General features: G+C 34.2%; 1 protein-coding gene across 1 annotated transcript in view; it reads left to right on the top strand.

Moving 5' to 3' along the window:
- The window catches only part of ACAP2 (ArfGAP with coiled-coil, ankyrin repeat and PH domains 2), a 155,707-nt gene that overhangs the window by 117,327 nt on the left and 12,491 nt on the right, over positions 1-25,889 (top strand). The window contains exons 11-21 of the mRNA XM_030328638.1: positions 5,394-5,445; positions 6,753-6,853; positions 7,438-7,543; positions 15,813-16,021; positions 16,357-16,426; positions 19,094-19,185; positions 20,755-20,939; positions 21,817-21,909; positions 23,242-23,429; positions 24,043-24,152; positions 25,493-25,603. Coding sequence (XP_030184498.1) covers positions 5,394-5,445; positions 6,753-6,853; positions 7,438-7,543; positions 15,813-16,021; positions 16,357-16,426; positions 19,094-19,185; positions 20,755-20,939; positions 21,817-21,909; positions 23,242-23,429; positions 24,043-24,152; positions 25,493-25,603 — 1,317 coding nt within the window. The remainder of the gene's footprint in view (positions 1-5,393; positions 5,446-6,752; positions 6,854-7,437; positions 7,544-15,812; positions 16,022-16,356; positions 16,427-19,093; positions 19,186-20,754; positions 20,940-21,816; positions 21,910-23,241; positions 23,430-24,042; positions 24,153-25,492; positions 25,604-25,889) is intronic.

Below are 25,889 nucleotides of genomic sequence, written 5' to 3'. Positions count from 1 at the left end.
ATTTCAGGAAATATTTGCAAATACTTTCTCTTTACTTATATATGACTTTGGAGTCTGCCCTACTTCTCTAATTAGTACTCGATCTAGCTTGTTAATATATTCTATTAGACTTGGAATAAAAGACTGCATTTGTGATATTTGTGCCTTAACTTTAAAAATCTAGGATTCCAGCTATTCAAGCATAAAGATTTTTCTACCTACTGTTTAAGTATCTTCTTTACATTGTCTCTGGATTAGTTTTAGGGAACATTTTCTTTGTAGTCACTGTAGGGTACTAATTATATGATGGCAAATTTGCCATCATCTATTGTTCATGGAATAGAGGCATGTAATATTTTCAGAGCCAACATTTATTTATTTAGTTAGTTAATAGGTTAGTTTTTATTTAAATTCCAGTTAGTTAACATACGGTGTAGTATTAATTTCAGATGTACAATTTAGTGATTCCACGCTTCATACAACACCCAGTGCTCATCACAAGTGCCCTCCTTAATAATTCCCATCATCTGTTTAAGCTAACTTTTTTTTCTTTAAGCCAACTTTCATTTATTTGTTTGTTTGTTTGTTTATTTATTTATTTATTTATTTATTATTTTTTTTCTTTAAGCCAACTTTTAAAAAAGACTTCCTTCCTGAGGTAAATGCATTTGGTTAGGAATTCCCAGGTAGTTTTAAAACCTGTCCTTGTGCTTCATAAAATCTAAACATCATTCTATAATTTGAAATTTAACTGAAGAAATCATATTTTGTGTGATGTGATTGAAAGAGTGTAAGCAGTGAGGGGTTTGTGTTATGTGAATTGTTGTGTTTGTTTCTGGTTGGTTTCAGGTTTCTAGTTTGTAGTGTCTCTTAAGATTTTTTATGTCTATAATATATATTTTTCTGAAGACATGTAAGACGTACCAAAATTATCTTTCCATATCAGGCCATCTTCTCAATGTGGCAGCTTCACCTTAGGCTCAAATCAGTGCCAGATGGATTACTCGTACCTATATGTCTGTTGCTTTTTATGATAAATTCTGAAAAGAAGAATGAAGTAGGAAAATAATGAAATACTAAGATTATTTAGTAGTAAGCTAGTAAAATGAATAAAGAAGCTGAATAATTACAAACTATGCTCAGTCGTTGTTGAATGAGATAGAAAATATAACTAAAAGTATAAGATGTATTATGCAGTGTCTTACTCTAGATATTGCAGGCACAGATACATGTTTTATTTTTATTGGCTTTTTGTTACAAAATAAGAATTGTATGTGTGTATTAAAGATACTCTTAAAAAAATAAAGATACTCATATATGTGGCCTTTGAGTCTCTGCTATCATTGATGAAAAGGGGGAGAACAGGTGGGAGGTAGGTTTAGTTGGCTAATAATATTTTATAATCTTTGAAATTCTTAATTAGTGATCCAATTTTCCTTATGAAAAGTTTTCATTTGTTTCAGGTTTATGAAGATATATATATATATATATATATATATATATATATATATAGTGATTATTTTCCTTAATTTTTTAGGAGCAACTTATTAAGATGAGGAAAAGTACTGTTTATATTTTATAGCTATCACCATAGAGGCATAAAAATAATAGTAAACATATGCCCAAGTGTACTAAGTCCTACCAGAACTATTTATACCATAATAATTGAAGAAAATTTTTGAATATTTCTGAAATGTTAGCATTTCAGAGTCATAAGAGTTGGAATTACCTGTGTAAATGCATACATGTATGAATTGAGAACAAAATGCAACAGATATTTTTGACTGTTTTGTTAGGTTATGAGCTTAAGCTTGTTTCTTTAATTCTTGCTTTATTTTCATATCATGCCAGTCCTTTGCTTATTTTGCACATTTGCGTTTTCATTCTTTTACCACCTTTCCTTTATGTTTTAATCCTACCCCATTTTTTCACATGACAGGAAAAAGCCCGATCATATCAGGTACCAAATGGCTTCCTTCCCCTCATTCCTGCCTTACTCCAGTTTCCTCTTTGGCACGAGAAAGCTCATAATTAACCTGCATTTCAGTTGGATTACTTGCAATGGATATAATGTCTCATGTTTTAAATTGGGAAGGAAACATAAACATATTTGAGAAGTGGAATTATCCTTTCAATGCCCATCTTCTCAATTTGTTTTAATCTGGAAAAGAACATTTGATATATTTATAGATACCCAATGAAGATAATAGATTAGTAATATGAACGCCTTCATATCTTTTTTTTTTTTTAAGGGAAATAAGCTAGTAAATACTTTCCAAATTTTTAAACAATAACTAGGAATTAGTCTTTTTGGTAATAGTCATATTAGTTAGAAAAAAATTTTTTTAATGTTTATTTTTGAGAGAGAGACAGACGTAAGTGGGGAAGGGCAGAGAGAGAAGGAGACACAATCTGAAGCAGGCTCTAGGCTCTGAGCTGTCAGCACAGAGCCCAATGCGGACCTCGAACCCAGGAACCATGAGATCATTACCTGAGCTGAAGTTAGATGCTTAACTGACTGAGCCACCCAGGTGCCCCTCATATTAGTTTTATTGAAAGGAACCATTGTCAGTTTTTAGAGATTTAACATTTTGGTCTTTTCCCTTGGGAAAAATTAGATTGCATTTGAAAGACAGTAACCTTACATGCTCAAGCTTTAAATTGTGTTAAATATTCACCTATTTGACACATATATGAATATGTGCATAAATCTGTCATTTTTACAGTTTTAGTGAGAAAGCTTATACAGATTTAGAAGTTTGACTTTTACATTATATTCTTGGTTTCAAATACAGTTTGAGGACTAGTGATCAAACATGGTAAAAGACACTGGATTTATTTTTTAATATATTTTTTCCTTTACCCCCTGTTTTGTTATCTGGAAGCTCTCATAGATATTTGAAAATCAATAATATCAAATTGTTCATGAATTTAGTACTTTGGTCTAAGATCTTTATTGAGTTAGTTCAATTTGGAATGGATATAAAGTGGTGTATTATTTCTTAATGAACCAAGTAAATTTTCCTTTTTCATTGTTTTTTTTGTTTGTTTATTTATTTATTGAGAGAGAGAGAGACAGAGAGAGTGACTATCCCAAGCAGGCTCCATGCTGTCAGCACGGAGCCTGACATGGGGCTCAATCCCACAAAACGTGAGATTACAGCCTGAGTTGAAATTAAGAGTCAGATGCTTAACTGACTGAGCCACCCAGGTGCCCCAAGAAAATTTCCTGTATACAAATAGTTTTTTGGCTTTGTGGTCCGCATTTGAATTTTGTAGAATATAGTGTAAGTGTCAGCACAGTGCTTTCTAAAGTTTGTCTTTTTTATAGTTTGTCTTTTGAGGTGCCTCCAAATTACAGATAGTATGAGCTTGAAATATTAAGTATTTTATTCTATTCACTGGCTATGAACTGTCTCATTTTTCCTTTTATTAGAGATGTTAATAATAACTAGGATTAATCTATAGGAACAATTAAAAATTATATTCCATTTTACTTGATTAAAGTTTTGATCAATGTAAATGAGTGTAAGTTAGCTCTTTTGTCTTTTTTTTTAATGGCAGAGGAGGAGAGACAGTGTCATACGACATACAGATCTTAGTAATTGAATTTTTTTTCTAGTGAGGTACATTATGATTTTGTTCCTTAGGAAATGTCAAAATTAAGATGAATTTATAGTGTCTTCCCTGAGTGTACAAAAAAATGCTTATGTGAGCAAGTCCCCCAGCAAAAGATAGATAGCAGGGGAACTGAGTTTCAGTAATACACATGATCTGAACAGTTAATGACCAGAGGAAGTGGTCTCTGACCAAAAAAGTTTTTATGTGCTGTTTTGTTATTTTTAGAGGTTATTATCCTAAGATACAGCAGTTGAAAAGAAATTCCTTTTTTAAAGACCTCAGAAGCATGAAAAGTTTCAGTGGCTATGTGGGTGTTTTTCCATTGTGCAGTAAAATTAGTTTTTTATCAAATTCTATAATATGATCACTATACTATAAACCGTAAGAATTATTATTAGTATAGGTCACCCTACTTCGAATGATTTCTCACAGAACACTTTAGTCACTATCACAGACTGTTTCCATTGCATGTCATCCCACATGGCAGGGCTGCACCATGTTGTTTATTTACAGGTATTTCCTTTTAACATTTCTAACTAACCTTGTGTCCCAAAGCAAAGAAACCCTGAAGTTCTTCCTTTTCTGGCCTGCCTCTTGATGATTTGCATTTAGAGGCAACTCACTTGGTTTTAACTAGATGCTTATTTAACAGATCTCTATTTTAATGGTAAAGGTGATAACCTTTTTTAAGTAGCAAGAAAGAAAACCTAACTATCTGTCTAGCTTAAAAATAGAAAAGCATCTAATCATTTTCTCAGCTTTGGAGAATTAACTTAATTTTTTAAAATAGAAATTCTCAATGTGTCTAAATACAATTTCCAGTGCTTTGCATTAGTATCAATGAAAAGGTAGAATCTCTATCTGCTAATAGATTAATAACTAATGTTTACAATAGAAATCATCTCACATTGAAACTAATTTTAAAACAATGACTCAAATAGTTTTACCTTTCATGCTTGATGAGAATTTTTGCTTCCTTTTATGAATGGCTTTGGCTGTGATTTTTTTTTTTTTTTTGTAAGTCTTTAGGATCTTTTACTGTTTTAATAAATTAGAATTAGTCAGTATGCCATATATAGCTTAGCTTTTTCTTCTAAAGAAGATTGCAAGTAAATTGTTTGTGTAATAATTTATAAGAATGAGCAGAACAGTATAAATAGGTGAATCATTTTTAGTAATAATTGTGATTATTCTGCTTAGAAATATTTTATATTAAAGTGAGGTCAAGTGAATTGGCGATTATCTCTTGTTGGATATCACTTCTAAATTGATTTAATTTCTTGTTTTGGTTAACAAATCAAATGCTTGCTGAATTAGCTGCAGAAAGGTTGAAAACAAAGCACCATTTATTTCAGTGTTTTACTGTGTACAAATGGATAGTCTTATTTACAACATAAATTTCTTTCTACTTTATAATAGAAGCAGTTCTTTTGGGGGAAAGATTTTAGTTCTTTTTGAGTAACCTCAAACTAAAATTTTACTTTAAAACAATTATTTTTTCGTGATAGCATAAAGGATAACTGCTGTTATTAGGATATAAATTTCTGAGATAAAATGAATCAAAATACAGTAATCTTATTTTCCTAATCTGTGGTTTTAAAATTATTTAAAATTGTTCTTTACTTTCCATAATTATCTCATTGACATCAGTCTATATAAAACAAAACAAAACAATGTACTTCTCAAAACATAATTAACATAAACTGATTTTCTAGTGCTTTCCCAAATATTTTATTTCTAACAACTGACATAAATTATGTTTATGAAAACCTAATCTATTTTTATTTATTTAGACGCTGGTTTTCAATACAGAACAATCAGCTGGTATACCAGAAAAAGTTTAAGGTAGGTGCTTTGTTAATGAAGTGAAAGCCCAGTGAGTCTTCAGTTTTAGTTCTCTGTCTGTTCATCTTGTAAATACTCCTGCATGCAAAATTATCGTTCATTAGTCTTATGTTTAGGTGTGTGTAAGAGGACTCAAAAGTGGAAAGTATCAGTATCTCCTTAACAGCAGAGTGGTTTTGAATGCTGAATTCTTAACTTACAGTTTTGAGATGGGTGTTTCTGTGTCCCAGGATTATTACTTTTGTTTCTTCACGTTTCTTTGACCAGCAGTATGACAGGAGCAATACTGCCATTCCATAGTACTATTTTGATGCCGAAGGAAAAGATGCCTTTTAATAAATATCACCTTAGGGCCAAAGGTGATAATATGGAAATGATAAAAAATGACATTAAAATGTTAGCTTGAAGTAATTGAAATAGAAACCTCTAAATTTGTTAATGTTATTTTTATACATTTCTTTTCTTGAACCTTATTTTAAGGGCAAGGAATTTTTGTTTATCAGAAAGACATACTAAGATTACATGAGACTTGAGAATGTTAAAACTAATTAAGAAAAAAACTCCATTAGTTAATTGATGACCTGAATTTTACCTGTGAGTCTTTGTGAATGAAGTATACAACTGTACATTTTAAATACTCACTTTACTCTAGAGATACACAATCTGACATTTTGTTTGCTCGGTTTTGTGCTTGCAGGCTTATTCCACACAAGCCCTTTGTTCTAACTCATTAGTTCATGGTTTCTTCTGGTCTGATAAACTTGATTTTGAGTTTATATTTTTGTTAAGTACTAGAAAAATGATAGATTCTTTCTCATTTTCTTAGGTATTTAAAGAAGAATGTAAATAGGCTTTTTTTTTTTTTTTTTTTTTTTTAGTTACTTAAGACTTGCCTATTAAAGTCTTCTTTTTTGAGGAAAGTAGCTTTTATTATATGTGAGGGGGGACCAGGAAAGTAATGGATATGAAAGAAAAAGGAAGAAATTTAAAATTTATAGGATGCTAACATTTATTGAGCACCTATTAATTAATTACCAAGTTTTAAATTAAGCTCTTTATATGTATTTTCACTTAATCCTTGTGCAGCCATTTTATGAAACTCATAAAATTATGAACAGGACAGAGTTACCTTTATTAGTTGTATCTCTGTTGATAACTCCTATTTTTAATCTTAAATAAGATGAAATATAAATCTTTAAAATTTGACGACCCATTTATTCCAAGTAATATTTTTAAGTATGTTATTATCGGTAGTTGTGTTTAAAAACTAAGTTGATAAACCTGGGAGTTTTATTTCCTTATTGTAGGATAACCCCACCGTGGTAGTGGAAGATCTAAGGCTGTGCACAGTGAAACACTGTGAAGACATAGAACGACGTTTCTGCTTTGAGGTAGTCTCTCCAACAAAGTAAGTGGTTCTAAAGAATGAGAGTTCCTTTTGTGTTTGTATAGTTTGTCTTAAAGAACTTTACTGAGTAGAGAAAGATTTGGGTTTTACTTGCGATGTTATCTGTGCTAAAGAGGAACAAAGTGCTTTAAAGGTAAATTTTCATAATTAGTGATTACAAGTATTACAGTCAGATGTTTATGTAACCTCTACCCAGTATCATTTTCTTTAAATTCCATAATGATTATTGATGTAGCCATATGAAAACTTTTTAGCTGTCAGGATGATGAACTGAAGTCATATGTCAGATCAATTTCTTTGATAATTATTTCATATTTCTAGCCTTGGTGTTATATTTGGTAAATTTAAAGTTTTTTTTTTTTTAATGTACAGGAATTTGTCATTTTTTTTTAATAGGCGGTTTATTTTATATTTTATTGGTACCTTGATTTCTTCATGAATATACTCTGTCCTAAAGATAAATGAAATAAAATATTTCAGTGGAATTACTTTTTGTTAGAAGATTATTAAATAGTGAAATAAATCTTATTATTATTTTGGGGGGTTAATTTAGTGTCTGAGAAAACAATGTTATTTCCTTTTAGAAGTTGTATGCTTCAGGCAGATTCTGAAAAACTGCGCCAGGCATGGATTAAGGCTGTTCAGACCAGTATTGCTACTGCTTATAGAGAGAAGGGTGATGAATCAGAGGTTAGTAAACAATACTGCAATACAAAATGATACATTGCCATAAACTTTTAATTTTCATTGCAACATTATATGATTATAACATTCTTTCTTATGGAGATTGAATTTTATAAGTGAATGGGGTTTTACTATTAAAATCTAGTTTCAATTTCTCTTTGTTTCTCTTCACTTTATCAGTTTATTTCAACATATGTTTAATTCAATATTTGAATATGTGTTCTAGATTGACATAAGGTATTCTAAGATAAGTATTTTTCCCCAAAATATTTTATTATTCTAATTAATAAAAATTAGTAAAAAATAAAAGAATAGTAATTAGTAAAAGTCAAAAAAGGAAAGCTCTGACTGTCTCTGGGTTGAAGTCTCCCTGGAGAAGATAAGCTGAATGTAGAGTCTTGGGTCCACATAGTCTGGTTTCAGCTTCCCAGTGATTTTACAGATTCTTATGAGCAAGAACACGAGTAAGTCTTGAGAAATGGAATTCACCAATTCCTCTAGTAACTTCTTGAAAATGAGGCATTTGTGAATCCATCCATGTCTGAAAATGTCTTTATTTTATCCTCACATTTGTTTGATAGTTTCGTTGAGTGTGAAATTTTTAGGTTGAAAATAATAATTCAGGGGCGCCTGGGTGGCTGAGTCAGTCAAGCATCCAACTTTGGCTCAGGTCATGATCTCATGGTTCGTGAGTTCGAGCTCCGCATCAGGCTCTGTGCTGATGGCTCGGAGCCTGGAGCCTGCTTCAAAGTCTGTGTCTCCCTCTCTCTGTGCCCCTCCCCCACTCACACTCTGGCTTTCTCTCTCTAAAAAATAAATCAACATTTAAAAAAAAATTAAATTTTTTCTTAATAATTTTAACAGCATTGTTTTTCTAGTTTCCAACATTGCTGTTGAAGTCTTTTGTATTACTGACCTCTCCAATTTTCCTGTTTTCTTTTTCTGGAATTTCTGGACTGATCTTATGATTTTCTTATTTTTGTGTGTGTTTTTGCTCTACATTCTGGGAGATTTTCTCAGTTAATCTCCAAAACCTTCTATTGAATATTTTAGTTCAGTCAGCACATATTAACTTTCCAGGAGTTTCTTTTTGTTTGCTGAATGTTTATACATGTAAAACTGTCTTGTCTTCATTGATGCAGGGTTAGAGCTGTGGTTCTTAAACTTGGCTGCACAGAATGATAACACACGGATTTTTAAAAAATCCCAATACATAGGTCCCACCCCAGAACAATTAAATGGAGTTGGGATCCAGGCATCAATATTTTGAAAAGCTTCCTAAATGATTTCCATGTACAGGCAATGTTGAGAACCATTGTGTCAGAGGTTTTTCTTGGCTATTTGGTAATCCGTTCTGGTTACAAGTGAAGGACTAAAAACCCCTTTGGATGCTCTAAGAATGTAGTTAGGAGTGTGTTGACTATAAGCCTCTCTGAAGTCTGGACCATTTGTTGAAGAACAACCAGCGTTAGGGTCTTTGGAATCTTTTCAGCTGGTATGATTTCCCACAAAAGACTCACCAGTCTGCTTCCTAGGAGTCAGGGGTTCCTGGGAGCTAGTTTGCTAGGGATCTCAGTATTCAGTGTGTATATGTTCATTTAATCCTCTGCCTTTCACCTTTCAGGTAAATCCCATCTAGAGACTCTTTTCTTTACTTCCTCAGAGAATAAAATAAACTCCTAGTCATTTGTGTTTATGTTAGCTTGAAGTAATTTAAATAGAAACCTCTAAATTTGTTTCCCATAATGGCATAGAGTTGGGGAAAACACCTTGGGATCTGACTATTCCTTAAACAGTCATTTCTCCCTCTTTGATTCCCGTTTGCCTGGTTAACTGGTATAAATCCTTGAGCCCTTTGAGTATCGTGTAATGTAAATTGATGAACTCAGATTTTTTCTTACAACCATCGTAAGATTTGGCCTTGGTCTGCTCAGTTACTGTTCATCCAACTGTCTTCCAGCTTTCAGAATTTTGTTGCTATTATTTGCTTTTCTATTCTCCCTGTTCTTGTGGGCAAATGTCTTTTCCCCCGCCCCCCCCTTTTTTTTTAACTAAAAACACAATAGCTTTCTAAAGTAGACTACAGTCCTTATTTCATTTCATACCTAGTAGTAATTTCTTAATATCTTCTATTACCCAGTCTATATTCAGATGTCCCCAGTTGTCCTAAAAATGCCTTTTGCAACCTATTTACAAAGTATGATCTTATCTATGACTGGGCATTGCATCTGGTTGTTATGTCCCTAAAGTCTTTCAGTCTAGAACAAGGCCTTTTTTTTCATGACAGTAACTTGCTGAAGAGAGGAGGTTAGTTCCTATAGAATTCCCACTGATACAGTTACATAATAGGTGATGTGTATACTTCACGTTGTAAAAGGAAAGACACAATACCTGGTTATCCAACCATTACTAATGCTAAGATCAGTCTTCTGTGTGAAAATGAAGTGGACACATTGGATTAGAGAGATGACAATATAACTCCTCCACTGTAAAGTTACATTCCCTTTTCCCTAGTCTTTGTTACTTTGTGTAGTAAATCTATTTTGTGTTACATTGGCCTCATAAGATCTAGTCCCCCATCAACCACTCATGTAATGGTTTTACAGATGAATTTGTGATTTCATTAGGAGTTGCAAAATTATAATTTTCTAATTCTGTCATCCCATCTATATTGGTTAACTTGAATTCTTATGTTACATACAGCTTTTATTTATCAGCTGGAGTTATTTAGTTACTGTAATAAAATGCTTGATTTTTTTCTTTTAATTACCACATTTGGTTAGTTTATTAGCTATCTTAGGTGGGGACAGATAACTAATTTCTTGGGTATCATAAACTCATGGAAATTTGTAGGTACAATCGGTCCCAATTACAGTAATTACTCTTTTTTTACGAAGTTATTTGGGTATAGTTGACACACAATGTTATATTAGCTTCAGGTATAGAACACAGTAATCAGTACCTCTATCCATTATCCATTAACCATCTCCATTGTACGGCGTTATTCCCACACCATTGACTGTATTACCTGTGCTGTACCCTGCATCCCTGTGACTTACTCGTTCTATAACTGGAAGCCTTTATCTCCCACTCCCCTTACTATTTTGCCCATTCCTCACCCACCATCCTTCTGGCAACCATCAGTTTGTTGTCTATTTATAGGTCTGTTTCTTTACTTGTTTATCCATTTGTTTTGTTTTTTAGATTCTACATATATATGAAATCATATGTATTTTTCTCTGTCTGACCTATTTCACCTAGCATAATACCCTCTGGTCCATCCATGTAGTTACAAATGGCAGGATCCCATCCCTTTTTATGGCTGCATAATATTCCTGTGTGTGTGTGTGTGTGTGTGTGTGTGTGTACACACACGTATACATATTTTTATCCATTCATCTATCAGTAGATAGATGGGTTGCTTCCATATCTTGGCTGTTGTAAATAATGCTGTGGTAAATGTAGAGCTGCATATATCTCTTAGAATTAGTGCTTTCATTTTCTTTGGGGTAAATACCCAGTAGTGGGATTATTAGATCATATAGTATTCTATTCTTAATTTTTTGAGGAACTTCCATACTGTTTTCTACAGTGGCTGTACCGTTTACATTCCTACCAACCATGCACAAGGATTCTTTTTTCTCCGTATCCTTACCAACACTTACTATTTCTTGTCTCTTTGATTTTAGCTACTCTGACAGGTGTAAGGTGATAACCTCATTGTGGTTTTGATTTGCATTTCCCTGATGAGGCATCCATATTGGTAAGGAAGAAGTTAAACTGTCACTATTTGCAGATGACATGGTATTATACTTAGAAAACCCTAAAGATTTCACCAAAAAATTATTAGAAGTAATGAATTCAGTAAAGTTTTAGATACAAAGTTAATGTGCAGAAATTTGTTGTGTTTCAATATACTAATAAAGAAATGGCAGAAAGAGAAATTAAGGAAACAATTTCATTTACAAATGTATGAAAAAGAATAAAATATCCAGGAATAAACTTTAAAAAAAATGTTAATTCATTTATTTTGAGAGAGAGAGAGGGAGAGATGGAGAGAGGGATAATCCCAAGCAGGCTCCATGCTGTCAGAGCATAGCTTGAAGCAGGGCTCAAACTTATGAACCATGAGATTGTGACCAGAGCCAAAACTGAGAGTTGGACACTCAGCTGACCCACCCAGGCACCACACTCAGGAATAAATTTAACCAAGAAGGTGAAAGACCTGTATTCTGAAAACTATAAAACACTGATAAAAGAACTAGAAGAGAAGACAAATGGAACATTTTGACAATATTAATTCTTCCAATTCCATGCTCATGGATTGGAAGAATTAATATTGTCAAAATGTTCATACTACCCAAGGCAAGCTACAGATTCAGTACAGTCCCAACAGTCAAAATACCAACAGCAGTTTTCATGGAACTATAACAAATAATACTAAAATTTGTGTGGAATCGTAAGAGATCCTGAATAACCAAAGCAATCTTGTGAAAGAACAACAAAGGTAGAGGTTATCAATTCCAGATTTCAAGATATACTACAAAGCTGTAGTAATCAAAACAGTATGGTACTGGCAGAAAAATAGACAATGCATCAGTGGAACAGAATAAAGAGCCCAGAGATAAACTTATGCTTCTATGGTCAATTAATCTATGACAAAGGAGACAAGAAAATATACAATGGGGAAAATACAGTCTCCAATAAATTGTGCTGGTAAAACTGGACAGCTACATGCAAAAAAGAATGAAACTGGACCATTTTCTTACACCATACACAAAAATAAACTCAAAATGGGTTAAAGACCTAAATGTGAGACCTGAAATAATAAAACTCCTAAAAGAGAACATAAACAGAAATTTCTTTGACATTGGCCATAGCAACATTTTTCTAGATAGGACATATATCCTAAGGCAAGGAAAAGAAAAGCAGAAGCTAACTGAAACTACATCAAAATTGAAGGAAACCATCAGCAAAATAAAAAGGCAACCTACTGAATAGGAAAAGATATTTGTAAATGATATATCCAATCAGGGATTAATGTCTAAAAAATATAAAGAATTTATACAATTTGACACCAACCCCCCCCCAAAAAAAACAAAAACAAAACCAAAACCCCACAAATAATACGATTAAAAATGGGCCGAGGACTTGAATAGACTTTTTTTCCAAAGAAGACATACAGATGGCCAATATCAGTATTTACTCTTTTTAATGTTCAGATTACCAGAACTTTGTCCAATAAGGGCTGAGGATAATGCCTTTTATTATCCTTTCTGGCTTTTAGCGAAGTTTTGAGAGGGGACAAAATTACATGTATATCCATATCATCCTGATGGAGAAGCTAGTGGCATTGCTGAAATACCTGTGTTATGAAAAATCATACACTATAAATTCTAAGGATTACAGGAAAAACAGGGCTAGGGCTGCCCTAAAAATCTGTGTAAATTCATAACTAGAATACTTTCAGGAACTTTAGAATCTCAGTAAAAAATATTAGAACAATTAAATTCATAATAAATTAATACTACAGTATAGATACGAGTTAACTTTAAAAATTAATGAAGATAGGGGCACCTGGGTGGGTCAGTTGGTTAGACGTCCGAGTTTTGATTTTGGCTCAGGTCATGATGTCACGGTATGTTGGACTGAGCTCCGCATCAGGCTCTGTGCTGACAGTGCGGAGCCTGCTTGGGATTCTCTCTCTCCCTCTCTCTCTCTGCCCTTCCCTTGCTCATGCATGTGCTCTCTCTCTCTCTCTCTCAAAATAAATAAACTTAAAAAAATTGATGAAGATAACTGAATGGAAGGGTACAGAAGGGTTGAGACTACTGAGTTTTGGTGACAAAGGCAAAACACATAAAGATCAGAGAGAATGAGTATAATACACACTTTTGAGTCCAAGCACATGGACAAAATGATCCAAGAAGGAGAATAGGGGGATGGGTGTCATGTTTATTCTTGTGTTCCTGGAGGTAGCTGCCCCAGCTTCTGCTGTGCAGTGTACTTTGCTCTCAGCTTCTCTAATTTGGTGCAAAAAATTAGCTTATAGAGGAAAATTGGGAATGAGCCAAAAAGGTTTCTGTATTGTATTGACATCTTTTTCCTATGTGATAATTGCTTATGAGATAATTCACATTCTTGAACATGTTCTAATCAGATTTTTAAAAATTTTTGAAATAATTTCAAACTTACAGAGAAGTTCCAAATGTTGTACAATAACTTTACCCCCAAACTATTTCAGAGTGAGTTTCTAACTTGGTGCCCCATCACCCATTATTACTTTAGTGCTATTTCCCACACCCTAGGACATTGTCCTATAAAAACCATGGTACTGCCATCATAATCAGGAAATGAACATTGAAATATGGCTACCATTTAATTCCAGACGTCTTTAACAATTGTCCCAGTAATGTTTTTTTACAGCAGAAAGATCCAGTCCAGAAGCACAGGTAATATTAGTTGTCACAGCTCTTTAGTTTCCTTCCTTCAGGAATAGTCCCTCAATCTTACTTTGACCTTCTTGACCTTGGTAGTTTTGAAGGTAACAAGCTAGTTATTTTGTAGAATGTCCTTTAATGTGAGTTTATCCGATGCTTGCTCGCAAGATTATGCATCTTTGGAGGTGTATTATATAAATGATGCTGTGTTCTTCTCACTGCATTCTCAGGTGACACATAACTTTGTCCCGTTATTGGTGATGTTAACTTTGATCACTTGATTAAGGTGGTGTCTGCTAGGCTTCTGTACTGTAACATTCGCTTGGTAGGTAAGAAGTATTTGTAAGGGGAGGTTCTTTGAGACTATGTGAATATTTTTTCCTCATTAAACTTTAATTAATTAATTATTTATTTATTATTTATTTTTTTAAGCTTTTTTTTAAGCTTTAATTTCTTTTAATTTAATTATGTCAGTATAGTTTTTTCAACGTATTGTAATCCATTACTATCATTATTTGTTTTATTGTTTGAATTGGCCCAAACTGGGCCAGTGGAACGCTGGCTTCTATATCCTTTTGGTATGTTCTTATCATGTCTTAGTTCAGTCTGAGTTCCTCCTTACTTTCTAGCATGATGAGACGTTCCAGGTTCATCTTGCACTTTCTCTGCACCAGTGCTAATTCTCCAAAGAGTCCTAGTTCCTTTTGGTGGTGAATGGCTTTTAGAAACCAAGATAAAGGAATATATGTATGTATGTACACATATACACGTTTACATCTGTATTTCTTTATATATCTGTTTATACTGAAAACCATTAGTATGCCTCTTGTTTTCTCCAGTTCTAATCACACACAACAGGCTTTGTTCTAATTCTCTCCCTTTCCATATAAATAACCCTTATTCTGCAGTGAGAAAAATATGGCTCACTTTTATTTTTAACATGTTTACTTATATGATCAGTCCCCCTGTATGTAACCAACATCCTTTCTTTGCTGCCACCTGCCCCTACTCAGGCTCTGGACCCTCACACCAGTGCCTTCTTCTCCCTCCTCAGGCTCTCACTTCCCTTGCTGGGAATATAATTATAATTATGTAATTGATTTGGGAGCACCTGGGTGGCTCAGTCAGTTAAGCATCTGACTTCAGCTCAAGTCATGATCTTGTGGTTCATGAGTGTGAACCCAGCATTGGGCTGTCTGCTGTCCGCACAGAGCCTGCTTCAGATCATCTGTCTCCCTCTTTCTGCCCCTCCCCCACTCACTCTCTCTCAAAAATAAACATTAAAAAAATAATTATTTAATTGATTTGTTCTTTAGTAAAACGACATACGATTTCCAGTTATTCACTGCAGTAATTGAAACAACTTGCTTGCAGTTCATTGAATACCTTGGAAAATTCTGGTACAAAATAATATTAATTTTATTCTTGAGTATTAATAGTTTTGTGTTTATTCCATCCGTCTCTGGTCCTGCATGTTAAATAAGTGTTTCCCTTTCTCTTTGCCCTCATATCTTATACACATGTTCATTTGTCACTTATTTTATATATAATACATATATATGTATATTAAATAGAAAATAAATGTAAATATTTATTTATATAAATATATATATATTATTTCCAATGTTTGTGTTTCTTCTGACAAGACTAAATGCCAATTGATGGAGCTAGCTGTATCTTTTTATCATTAAATCTGTAATGCCTAGAATAGTGCCTGGCTTAGGCTCATAATAAGCCCTCAATTTATTGATTGGAAGGTTTTGTTTGGAGCATGTAATGTGCAGCATAGTATTAATCTTTTTTTTTTTTAAACAAATAATTCTTAATTCTTTTAGAAGCTGGATAAGAAATCATCTCCATCCACAGGAAGCCTGGATTCTGGAAATGAGTCAAAAGATAAATCGTTGAAAGGAGAAAGTGCACTGCAGCGAGTCCAGTGTATCCCTGGCAATGCCAGCTGTTGTGACTGTGGTCTGGCGGACCCACGGTGGGCCAGCATCAACCTGGGCATCACCCTGTGTATCGAGTGTTCTGGGATTCACCGGTGGGTAGGCCTACACAGGGTGAGAGACTTCTTTTGGATAAACACATAGTAAATTATTGTGTCCCATTGGTTAGGGGGCCTTTTCCACTTGCCTTAATTTGACTGCCATTTGTATATTTGTACCTTTTGTAGAGTGGATAAAATTCTGGTTTGCGGAGTGCTTTAGAGGATTTTGTTTCACCATTTACCATTTAAGAACTCTCCTTATTTACATACATGTTGAGGGCTGTATTAGTGACTATATCCCGTTAAAAGAGAAAAGTAATTTGCATATGATGCAAATAGAGACTTGATGGTTTTGTATATTAATATAGTCTTTTTTTCCCCCTACTTAGGAGTCTTGGAGTTCATTTTTCAAAAGTACGATCTTTAACTTTAGATACCTGGGAGCCTGAACTTTTGAAGGTAAAATAAAATACTTGCTTAAAAATATTTCAGATTTTCACATAAAATGACAGGATTTTAGAATCTTGATTTACGAAATGTATGAGTTTCTAGGGGTGGCTTAGGTGGCTTAGTTGGTTAACCATCCCTCTCTTGATCTCAGCTCAGGTCATGAGTTCAATTCTGTGTTGGGCTCCACTGGATATGGAGCCTACTCAAAAAAGAAATAAATAGGGGTGCCTGGGTGCTTCAATCAGTTAAGCGTCTGACCCTTGATTTTGGCTTGGGTCACGATCTCATAGTTTGTGAGTTCTTGAGCCCCACTTTGGGCTCTGTGCTAACTGAGCGGAACCTGTTTGAGATTTTCTCTCCCTGTCTCTGCCCCTTCCTGGCTGGCAGGCCTGTGTGTGCACACTCTCAAAATAAGTAAATATTTGTTTTAAAAACAAATAAATAAATAAAATGTATGAGTTTCTCCATGCTAACAATAAATTGTATTGGAACGCATCTGAGGCTATTTTAGCAAATCTGGTGTTTTCTTTTGGGTTTTTTTTAAAAATCGCTAAGTTTATGTAACGCTCTTAACTGCAAATCACTTCATCTTTTAAGGAAAACACATTCCTACGTTTTTATGTTTTCTCAAAGAATGATCTTCAATTATGTGCCTCAATTTTAATCCTTTATAATTATATAAATTTTTGTTAAAAGTATAAGATGTACTAGTGCACTCCCTAATGGTTTGGTATAGCATGTTGTTATCATTGAGCCATTTTAGCATAGGACCTTTTACAAATTTACATTTCTCAAGATAAGTGGTCCAACTAAGACATCCTTTATCCTTGTGTAAGGACTCATATCTATGGAAATGCCATAAGTAATTTAAATCACAACTGGGTTTCTGGTAAGATTTATAAAACTCATATATTGGTTAATGATATATTCCTTTTAATTCCCATCATTTGGTTTACCATATTGTAGAAAATATATATTCATTTAGAGATTATGGTATATTCTGCATTTACTTCTGTCTGAAAATTGTGTTCTTTTTTTTTTTTTTTTTTAATTTTTTTTTTTTCAACGTTTTTTTTTTTAATTTATTTTTGGGACAGAGAGAGACAGAGCATGAACGGGGGAGGGGCAGAGAGAGAGGGAGACACAGAATCGGAAACAGGCTCCAGGCTCTGAGCCATCAGCCCAGAGCCTGATGCAGGGCTCGAACTCACGGACTGTGAGATCGTGACCTGGCTGAAGTCGGACGCTTAACCGACTGCGCCACCCAGGCGCCCCTTTGTGTTCTTTTTTTTAATGTTTGTTTTATTTTTGAGAGAGACAGAGAGACAGTGGGAGCGGGGGAGGGGCAGAGAGAGAGGGAGACACAGAATCTGAAGCAGGCTCCAGGCTCTGAGCTGTCAGCACAGAGCCCGATTCGGGCCTGGAACTCACAAACCACGAAATCATGACCTTAGCTGAAGTTGGACACTTAACCGACTGAGCCACCCAGGCGCCCCGAAAATTGTGTTCTCAATGTACTTGTATTTTTATTTTAATACATAGATAAACTGGTGATCCTCTCAATTATGTAAAGTACAAAAAAAATCTGCTTTGTGGAATTATTGTGTAAACATCTGGATGAAAGTGATAAATTAGTTGCTAAGGTAGAGCCCTAATTAGATAGATTGTATTAATTGTTATGAATGCAAAGGAGAAGAAAGTGGGGGAATGAGAGGTAGAAATCTAATTTCTGCATCAGTTTTGTAGATGTGAACTTATTAATAAGTTCAATTTTTAAAATTTGGCTGAAACATAGCTAGCTGTCTGGTATATTAAAAAAATAATTGAGGGGCACCTGAGTGGCTTAGGCAGTTGGGTGTCCGACTTTGGCTCAGGTCATGATCTCATAGTGCGTGAGTTTGAGCCCCGCGTCGGGCTCTGTGCTGACAGCTCAGAGCCTGGAGCCTGCTTCGGATTCTGTGTCTCCCTCTCTCTCTGCTCCTCCCCTACTCGTGCTCTGCCTCTCTGTGTCTCAAAAATAAATTTAAAAAAAAAATTAAAAATTTTTAAAAAATAATTGAAAATTTTAAACAAAATATTTTGCAATTCTTTTTTTTTTTTAACTCCATTTATTTATTTTGAGGTGGGGGGGTGGGAGGAGAGAGAGAATCCCAAGCAGGCTCTGCGCTATCAGCACAGAGCCAGACGAGGTGGGGCTTGATCTCACAAATCCTGAGATCATGACCTGAGCCGAGATTAAGTAGCAGATGCTTAACCGACTGAGCCACGTTGGTGCCCCATTTTGCAATTCTTATATATAAAATATAAAGAGAAAATAGTGTACTTCCATTTTGAGGTGTTTAAAACTAAACCTGTTTGGCCTCAATCTTCTTTTTTCATTTAATTTACCAAGCATTGTGAATAATCTGCAGCATTGTGCTAGCCATAGTTGAGGGACGATGAGTGAGGAGAGACCTTTTCCTGTATTAGTGGCAGTCTTCTAGGGGGAGGTATTCTGGTAATAGCAAAATGATGATATTGCTCTTAGTTCCTTGTCTCATTTTGTTTTAACTTCAAACTTTGTGGGATCAGCATTTGCAGAACAGCAAAAGGAATGAGTTAGCTGTATTTGCTTTAAGGACTGTTACAGTATTTTTAGGAATTTGTACCTTATTTTCCTATTTTCCTGCCAAACAGCTTATGTGTGAATTGGGAAATGATGTTATAAACCGAGTTTATGAAGCTAAAGTGGAAAAAATGGGAATAAAGAAACCACAACCAGGACAAAGGTACTAATTTCAGTTGTCTCCATGTGTTAGCCTTTTATTTTTCGTAAGCAGGAATATAGCTATGATTTTATTTCACTATAACTGATACGTAATATTGAGACAGACTGTTTAGAAGAGAGCATTACTGCTTCTGTTAAAATACGGCAATCTTGGGGCACATGGGTGGCTCAGTTGGGTAAGTGTCCGACTCTTGGTTTCGGCTCAGGTCCTGATCTCATGCTTTGTGAGTTTAAGCCCCATGTTGGGCTCTGCACTGACAGCATGGAGCCTGCTTGGGATTCTCTCTTTCTGCCCCTCCCTTGCTGTCTGTTTGTCTGCCTGTTTCTCTCAACATAAAGTAAAGAACTAAAAAAATTTTTTTTAAAAAGATGGCTATCTCTTTCTTGGGTATGTGTTAGATAATTATTTGTTATTGATTAGATAATAAACTGTAGTCTCCAGATGACAATCTCAAAAATTAAGTCTCTACATAGACTATAAAAGTTCTTACCAGTTAAAGTAGACCAATTCTGTTATTGGCAGGGGTTTAAAAAGAGATAATCTGTTCATTAATGTCTCTAAGGATCAAGTTTCTATTACCAACAGTGAATAATTTTACATTGTTTAACTTAGTACAGTAAATATCTGTGAAACACATACTTAATAAATGGCATTATGATGTTAAAGAATTAAAGGTGAAAGGGTAGCTTCTGGTAGGGGAGAGTACTTAGTTGCTATGTTTGAATTATACTTCCAATTCTGTATGTGGAGGCTCTTTGAATGAAGTGGCTAAGAGTGCCTTCAAGGTACATAATTAATTTTTATTGTTGATGTTGCTTTTAGTTTTCATGGTTCTTTATTTTTAGCACTAAAATTTTATTTGCCATAATCCTGTCTTGGGATTTTATGTTTGACTAAATCTGTATGTATAATCAATACTATTTTAAAGTTATTGTTGTCTGCACTAATATCATTTAAATGAGATTATTTGGTAAAGCATGGCTGAGTTATTTCAGACCTTGAAATATCCTTCTATTTCAGCCAAACCATTTCAAAAGGATATAAGTAAGAAAAGGTATAAAACAGACTTGGTATTTTATGATTGTATCATAAAGTTTAAAATGTGACATATTTGCTTCCTCCTTAGTTAGGAATGCTGTTGTTTTAAAGTAGTTGTCTTAGGAAAAATTATGGCCATCAATAGTGGTAGTTCAGTATGTGACATTATCTATTGCAGTAAAATGAAATTAATTTCCATAAATTTTTATAGTTTTCTTGGTAATGGTTTTCATTTTGTAAAAAGCACAAGGGAACATGTATAGAAATGAATGAGCACAGAAATTAAGAGAATAGAGAGTGCCATGTTTATACTTGTGATTTTTCGTTTAGTCTATTGTTTGTATTTCATTTGAACATGAGATCGTAAGTTATTAAATATTTGGAAGGGAAATATGTTGCATAATGTCACAAATTTAGTTTTAACTTGTAATACATTTAGTGACTTTTTTTGAGATATTCAATATATAATGGCTTCTTTTCAGCCATACTAAGAGATTAAGCAGAACATCATGACATTTTTATGTATACCAGACAGGAGAAAGAGACATATATCAAAGCAAAATATGTGGAGAGGAAATTTGTGGATAAATATTCTATATCATCATCACCTCCTGAGCAGGAAAAAAGGATTGTCTCCAAAAGTTGCGAAGAAAAGAGGCTGAGCATTTCTAAACTTGGGCCAGGTGACCAAGTCAGAGTACCTCCCCCAAGTTCAGGTATTACAGCTTACTTGTTAAACTGAAGTCGCTTTCTTCATCTCTGAATTAGTAGCCACTGTAGATTATTTAAATGCTAAAAGACCTGTTTCCTTCTGCATATTGTAAGGAAAAATTGGATTTCTATGTCTTTAAAATGGTTAAATTTAAATAGCATCTTGGTAACTCACATTTCTAGGTAATGTGTATATTCTAGGGAATAAAACTGTTCAGAGTGCAAGGGGAGATGGGAATTATAAATCTATCATGGCAACAAGCCCTAAATATCTGATTAACTACCTAATATCCTTCCTATTTTTTTCCTCCTAAATTTTTCCCAGTAACGTTTTTTTCCTGCCCTTTTCCCTTCTTATGGCCTGCTTTGTGCTTTGCTAACTTGCATGTCCTCAGTGGTTGCTGTAAATAGCGACGAGGCCAGGCGGGAGTCTCTGTTCTGTCCTGATGAGCTAGATTCACTCTTCTCCTACTTTGATACTTCTTCAAAACTACGTAGTAGTAAGTACTACTCTTGTGGAGCATTCCAAGTCTGTGCCAGTGGTCATTGTGCGGTGTGGCCATTTCTCTAGATGTTACCCATTGTCTCAGAATTACACATTACTTACAGTCATAATAAATTAAGCTCTTCACCACCCCTGACATATGGGGTAATGAGATGTGTTGCGACTCTGAAGATAAGTTTATTTTCAGGCTTTGTGATTGATTCATATTTTGATAAGCTAAGTGTTCAAAAGGATTAAAATTGTGTTAAATGTATTCTGATGGTGGCTGAGTTCATGTTGATGTATTATCAGAACTCATTTTAAAACCTTGTTGTTTGGAGTAGATTGTTTTCTAATGGTGTGAACTTTAATCACTAGCTGATTTTTCTTTAAAACAGTTAAAAGTAATGATAGTGGAATCCAGCAGATTTCTGATGATGGAAGAGAATCTTTACCCTCGACAGTGTCTGCCAATAGTTTATATGAGACTGGTGAGTTTTGGTGAAATTCAGTGTTAATTAGTATTGTTTGCTGAAAAATGCATGTGGTTAGTACTTAATCTTGATTAAATAGTTTTTAAAGGAAGTGGTTAGCCTTTTAGAAGGTATTGTTAAATGAGAAAGTGGATTTGGAAGTTCTCTCCTAGCTGTACATTCTTCTAAGCCTCATGATACGGGCTAAAAGTGCCTACTTAGTTGCTAAGTATACTTTTTAGTCCACATGAACTGTATGTTTTATTTATTTTATATTTATATATTTATATTTATTTATCTAATGTGGCTATCTTATCAGGAGAAAGAGATTAACAACTCTCTCCCCATTATATTTTTCTTTGGATCTGTGCTTTCTTCCTATATTTTCTCCTCATGATTCCCATGATTTTGGTCTTACAGAATATTCAGGGTAGTGAGCATTTTCTGAATTACTTGAATTGCTTGTACTATAACTTATGATGATATTGGACCATCCTAGGCATAAAGTGAGGTTTGGTCTAGTAGTAAAATTCTTCATGGATTTTTACCATCCTTTTTAAATCCAGGCATATAGGAATATACCTAATTTTAATCTAGTACAGTGTAATTAACCTCCCATTGCATATCGGCAGGACCACAAAGGCCTAGTATAACAATGGATGTCTTTATAAGAGAAGTTTGACTGTTTGGGGAGTCATCAGGGAGTAATATATTTTTGTGAAAACCTCCCATTAGCTCATTTTGTTAAATTAGTGGTTACTTTTACATCTTTTACATTGTGCTACATTGTAGTAAGGGCTCATTAAAAAAATGTGGTAAATAGAGAAAGACAAATATCATATGACTCCACTCATATGAGGACTTTAAGAGACAAAACAGGTGAACATGAGGGAAGGGAAATAAAAATAATATAAAAACAGGGAGGGGGACAAAACATAAGAGACTCTTAAATATGGAGAACAACCAGAGGGTTACTGGAGGGGTTGTGGGGGGGGGGGGATGGGCTAAACGGGTAAGGGGCATTAAGGAATCTAGTCCTGAAATCATTGTTGCACTATATGCTAACTAATTTGGATGTAAACTAAAAAAAATAAAATTAAAAATAAAAAATTTAAAAACATTTTGTTATGTATGTGGTAAGACATACATAACATGAAATTTACATCTTCACCATTTTTAAAGGGACAGCTGCATGGCATTGAATTTCTTAACCCTTGTGCTGCCGTTACCGCAATGCAGCCACAGAACTGTCTTCATCTCACAAAACTGAAACCCTGTACCTCTGAAACAATAACTTCCCATTCTCTCCCTTCCTGCTCATTTTTACTGATGTATTTGTTTGCTTTACAGAAGGAGAAAGGCAAGATTCTTCTGTGTTTCTCGACTCTAAACATCTTAATCCGGGACTCCAGCTTTATAGGGCTTCATATGAAAAAAATCTTCCTAAAATGGCTGAGGCTTTGGCTCATGGTGCAGATGTGAACTGGGCTAATTCAGAGGAAAATAAAGCAACACCACTTATTCAGGCTGTATTAGGGGTATGAATTCATACATTGTAAAAAAATCATAATTCATTCTGAACATAGCTTTAGCATTATTTTTTGCTTTAAGAGATGGGTTGGAAAGTAGAAGAAAATGCTAGTAGTGATTTCTGAGTATCACTGTGATTACGTAAGGTCAGGTTTTTTTCTCAGTGGAAGAGAATTTTGGTAATGAAAGTAGTGTCTTTTGCTAGATCACACTGCAAATTGAATCCCTGTTAGAAGTCATTCTTGGCGGGGCGCCTGGGTGGTTAACCGACCGACTTCCGCTCAGGTCATGATCTCACAGTTTGTGAGTTCGAGCCCCGTGTCGGGCTCTGTGCTGACAGCTCAGAGCCTGGAGCCTACTTCAGATTCTGTGTCTCCCCCTCTCTCTACCCCTCCACTGCTCACGCTCTGTGTCTCTCTGTCTCTCAATAATAAATAAATGTTAAAAAAGAAGTCATTCTTCGGAAGAAAATAATTTATCATTTCTCTGCTTTCACTGGGGAGTATTTTCTCTTTTGGGAGAAAATAAAACAGAAAGGCTATTAGAGTAAAGACCTGTTTTTAATAGAAATATATTATTGTTTGCTTTTTGTACATTGTTATCTTCTTTTTTTCTCCGAAGGGTTCTTTGGTGACTTGCGAGTTTCTTCTACAGAATGGTGCTAATGTGAACCAAAGAGATGTGCAAGGGCGGGGCCCACTGCACCATGCCACTGTCTTGGGGCACACAGGGTAAGCTGTTGAGCTTGCATATTTAACTAGATTTTATTTGAAAAATTATTTTGAAATATCATTTTGCTTTTTCTTAGGCTGAGGTCATTAAGTAGAGTTTGTAAAATGATACCTTCCTGTGACTTATATTGTCATGATGGAATTTCAAATTTTAAAAATCTGCAGAAAAAAGCTACTGTTACTTTTCAGAAAAGAACATTGCAAAGCTTATTTTGAACTTTACTTGCCATTTATGTAGATCAGTTTTAGTATTTAAAACTGTTACTGAAATTATGGTGATTTTTTTCAGACAACTAAGTCTATGTATGTATTTATGCATGTTCACATATTTATATACATAGCATGTGCAGTTGGGGAGAATTTTATAACTTTGGACATTTTAGTTTTCTCACAGGGTACCTAAAGTCTGACTTTAACTTTTAGCTTGTGCTATTGACATGGAGGCTTCTGAAGCAGTATTTAGACTCACAGAACAATAAAGCCTTGAAAATTACTTTTGTTGTTGTTGTTGTTGTTGTTGTTGTTTTTTGAAAATGGACTTTCTAATAGAAGGTACAAATGAAGTCAAAATGTTGACCTTAAATGAAAAATTTGTGTCATAGATGATTGTTTTTAATAAAATATCTCAGGATATCCAATTCTTATTACCCCAATAAACAAGAAGCTGGGTATTTTTTTTTATGTTTATTTGAAGCATCTTGTATTTTTTAAAGCATTTTCTATTCTTATCATAGTTTGCTTTCCTTCTGTCAGCAAAGAGATGCTGAGTTCAATGACTTCATCATACAAACTTTTGGATACTTAAAAGTGATTGTATTTGATTCATCTGTGTATTTTCTTCTTAAACAATCATTCTTCCCATTTTACTTCATAGACTCCATTTACTCATTCTGTCATATTTTTTCATTTTTGTCAATTTCTTCAAGTTATCAATATTTGTGGAGGATTACCCTCTTTGCTGTTGAATTATTGTTGGTATAATGTTAACGTTGCCTTGGCTTCCTTCTTTCCCAAATAATGACCTTAAGTGATGCTGTTTTGTTTAAGTTCATGGAAATATATGTACATCTTTTTCTGATATTATTTGAGGATAGAGACCATAATTTATACATCTCACCATCCTACGTAGCACCAAGTTAAAAGGGGAAAACACCTTGAGATTTGTAAAATGGTGATCATGGTAAATTTTTATTGTTCAATAAATAGTTATAGAATGAGTCAAGAATTTCCTAATGAAATGCTATTTCTTTAAGTGAGATGGTGCTTTTAATTTTTTTATGGCGAATACTAATATTTTTTTCTTATTGGCCATATATTAAAAATACTGTTTCCTTAAACAGGCAGGTATGTTTATTCCTAAAACGAGGTGCCAATCAACATGCCACTGATGAAGAAGGGAAAGACCCTTTGACTATAGCTGTGGAAGCAGCCAATGCTGATATAGTGACCTTGTAAGTGTCTTCTTTTTCCTTGATTATTTTTCAGACAGTTGTAGTACTTAGTTTCAGTGTAGTACTTAGGTTCGAACATAGTTTCATGCATAGGTATGAACTATAAACTTGATTGTTTAATGTGTACCATGTACCTTTTTAAGCACATTTAATGTATTACATATAGGAACTTATTTGGCTCTCACAGCAACCCTATGAGGAACATATTATTAGCCTTATTTTATAACGATACCACACCGCAGATAATTTGAGAAACCGGTAGCTCATGGAGCTGGGATTTGAAACT

The sequence above is a fragment of the Lynx canadensis genome, chromosome C2 (assembly GCF_007474595.2).
Source record: "Lynx canadensis isolate LIC74 chromosome C2, mLynCan4.pri.v2, whole genome shotgun sequence".
Classification (NCBI taxonomy): domain Eukaryota; kingdom Metazoa; phylum Chordata; class Mammalia; order Carnivora; family Felidae; genus Lynx; species Lynx canadensis.
This window is presented reverse-complemented; position numbering and strand designations above follow the sequence as displayed.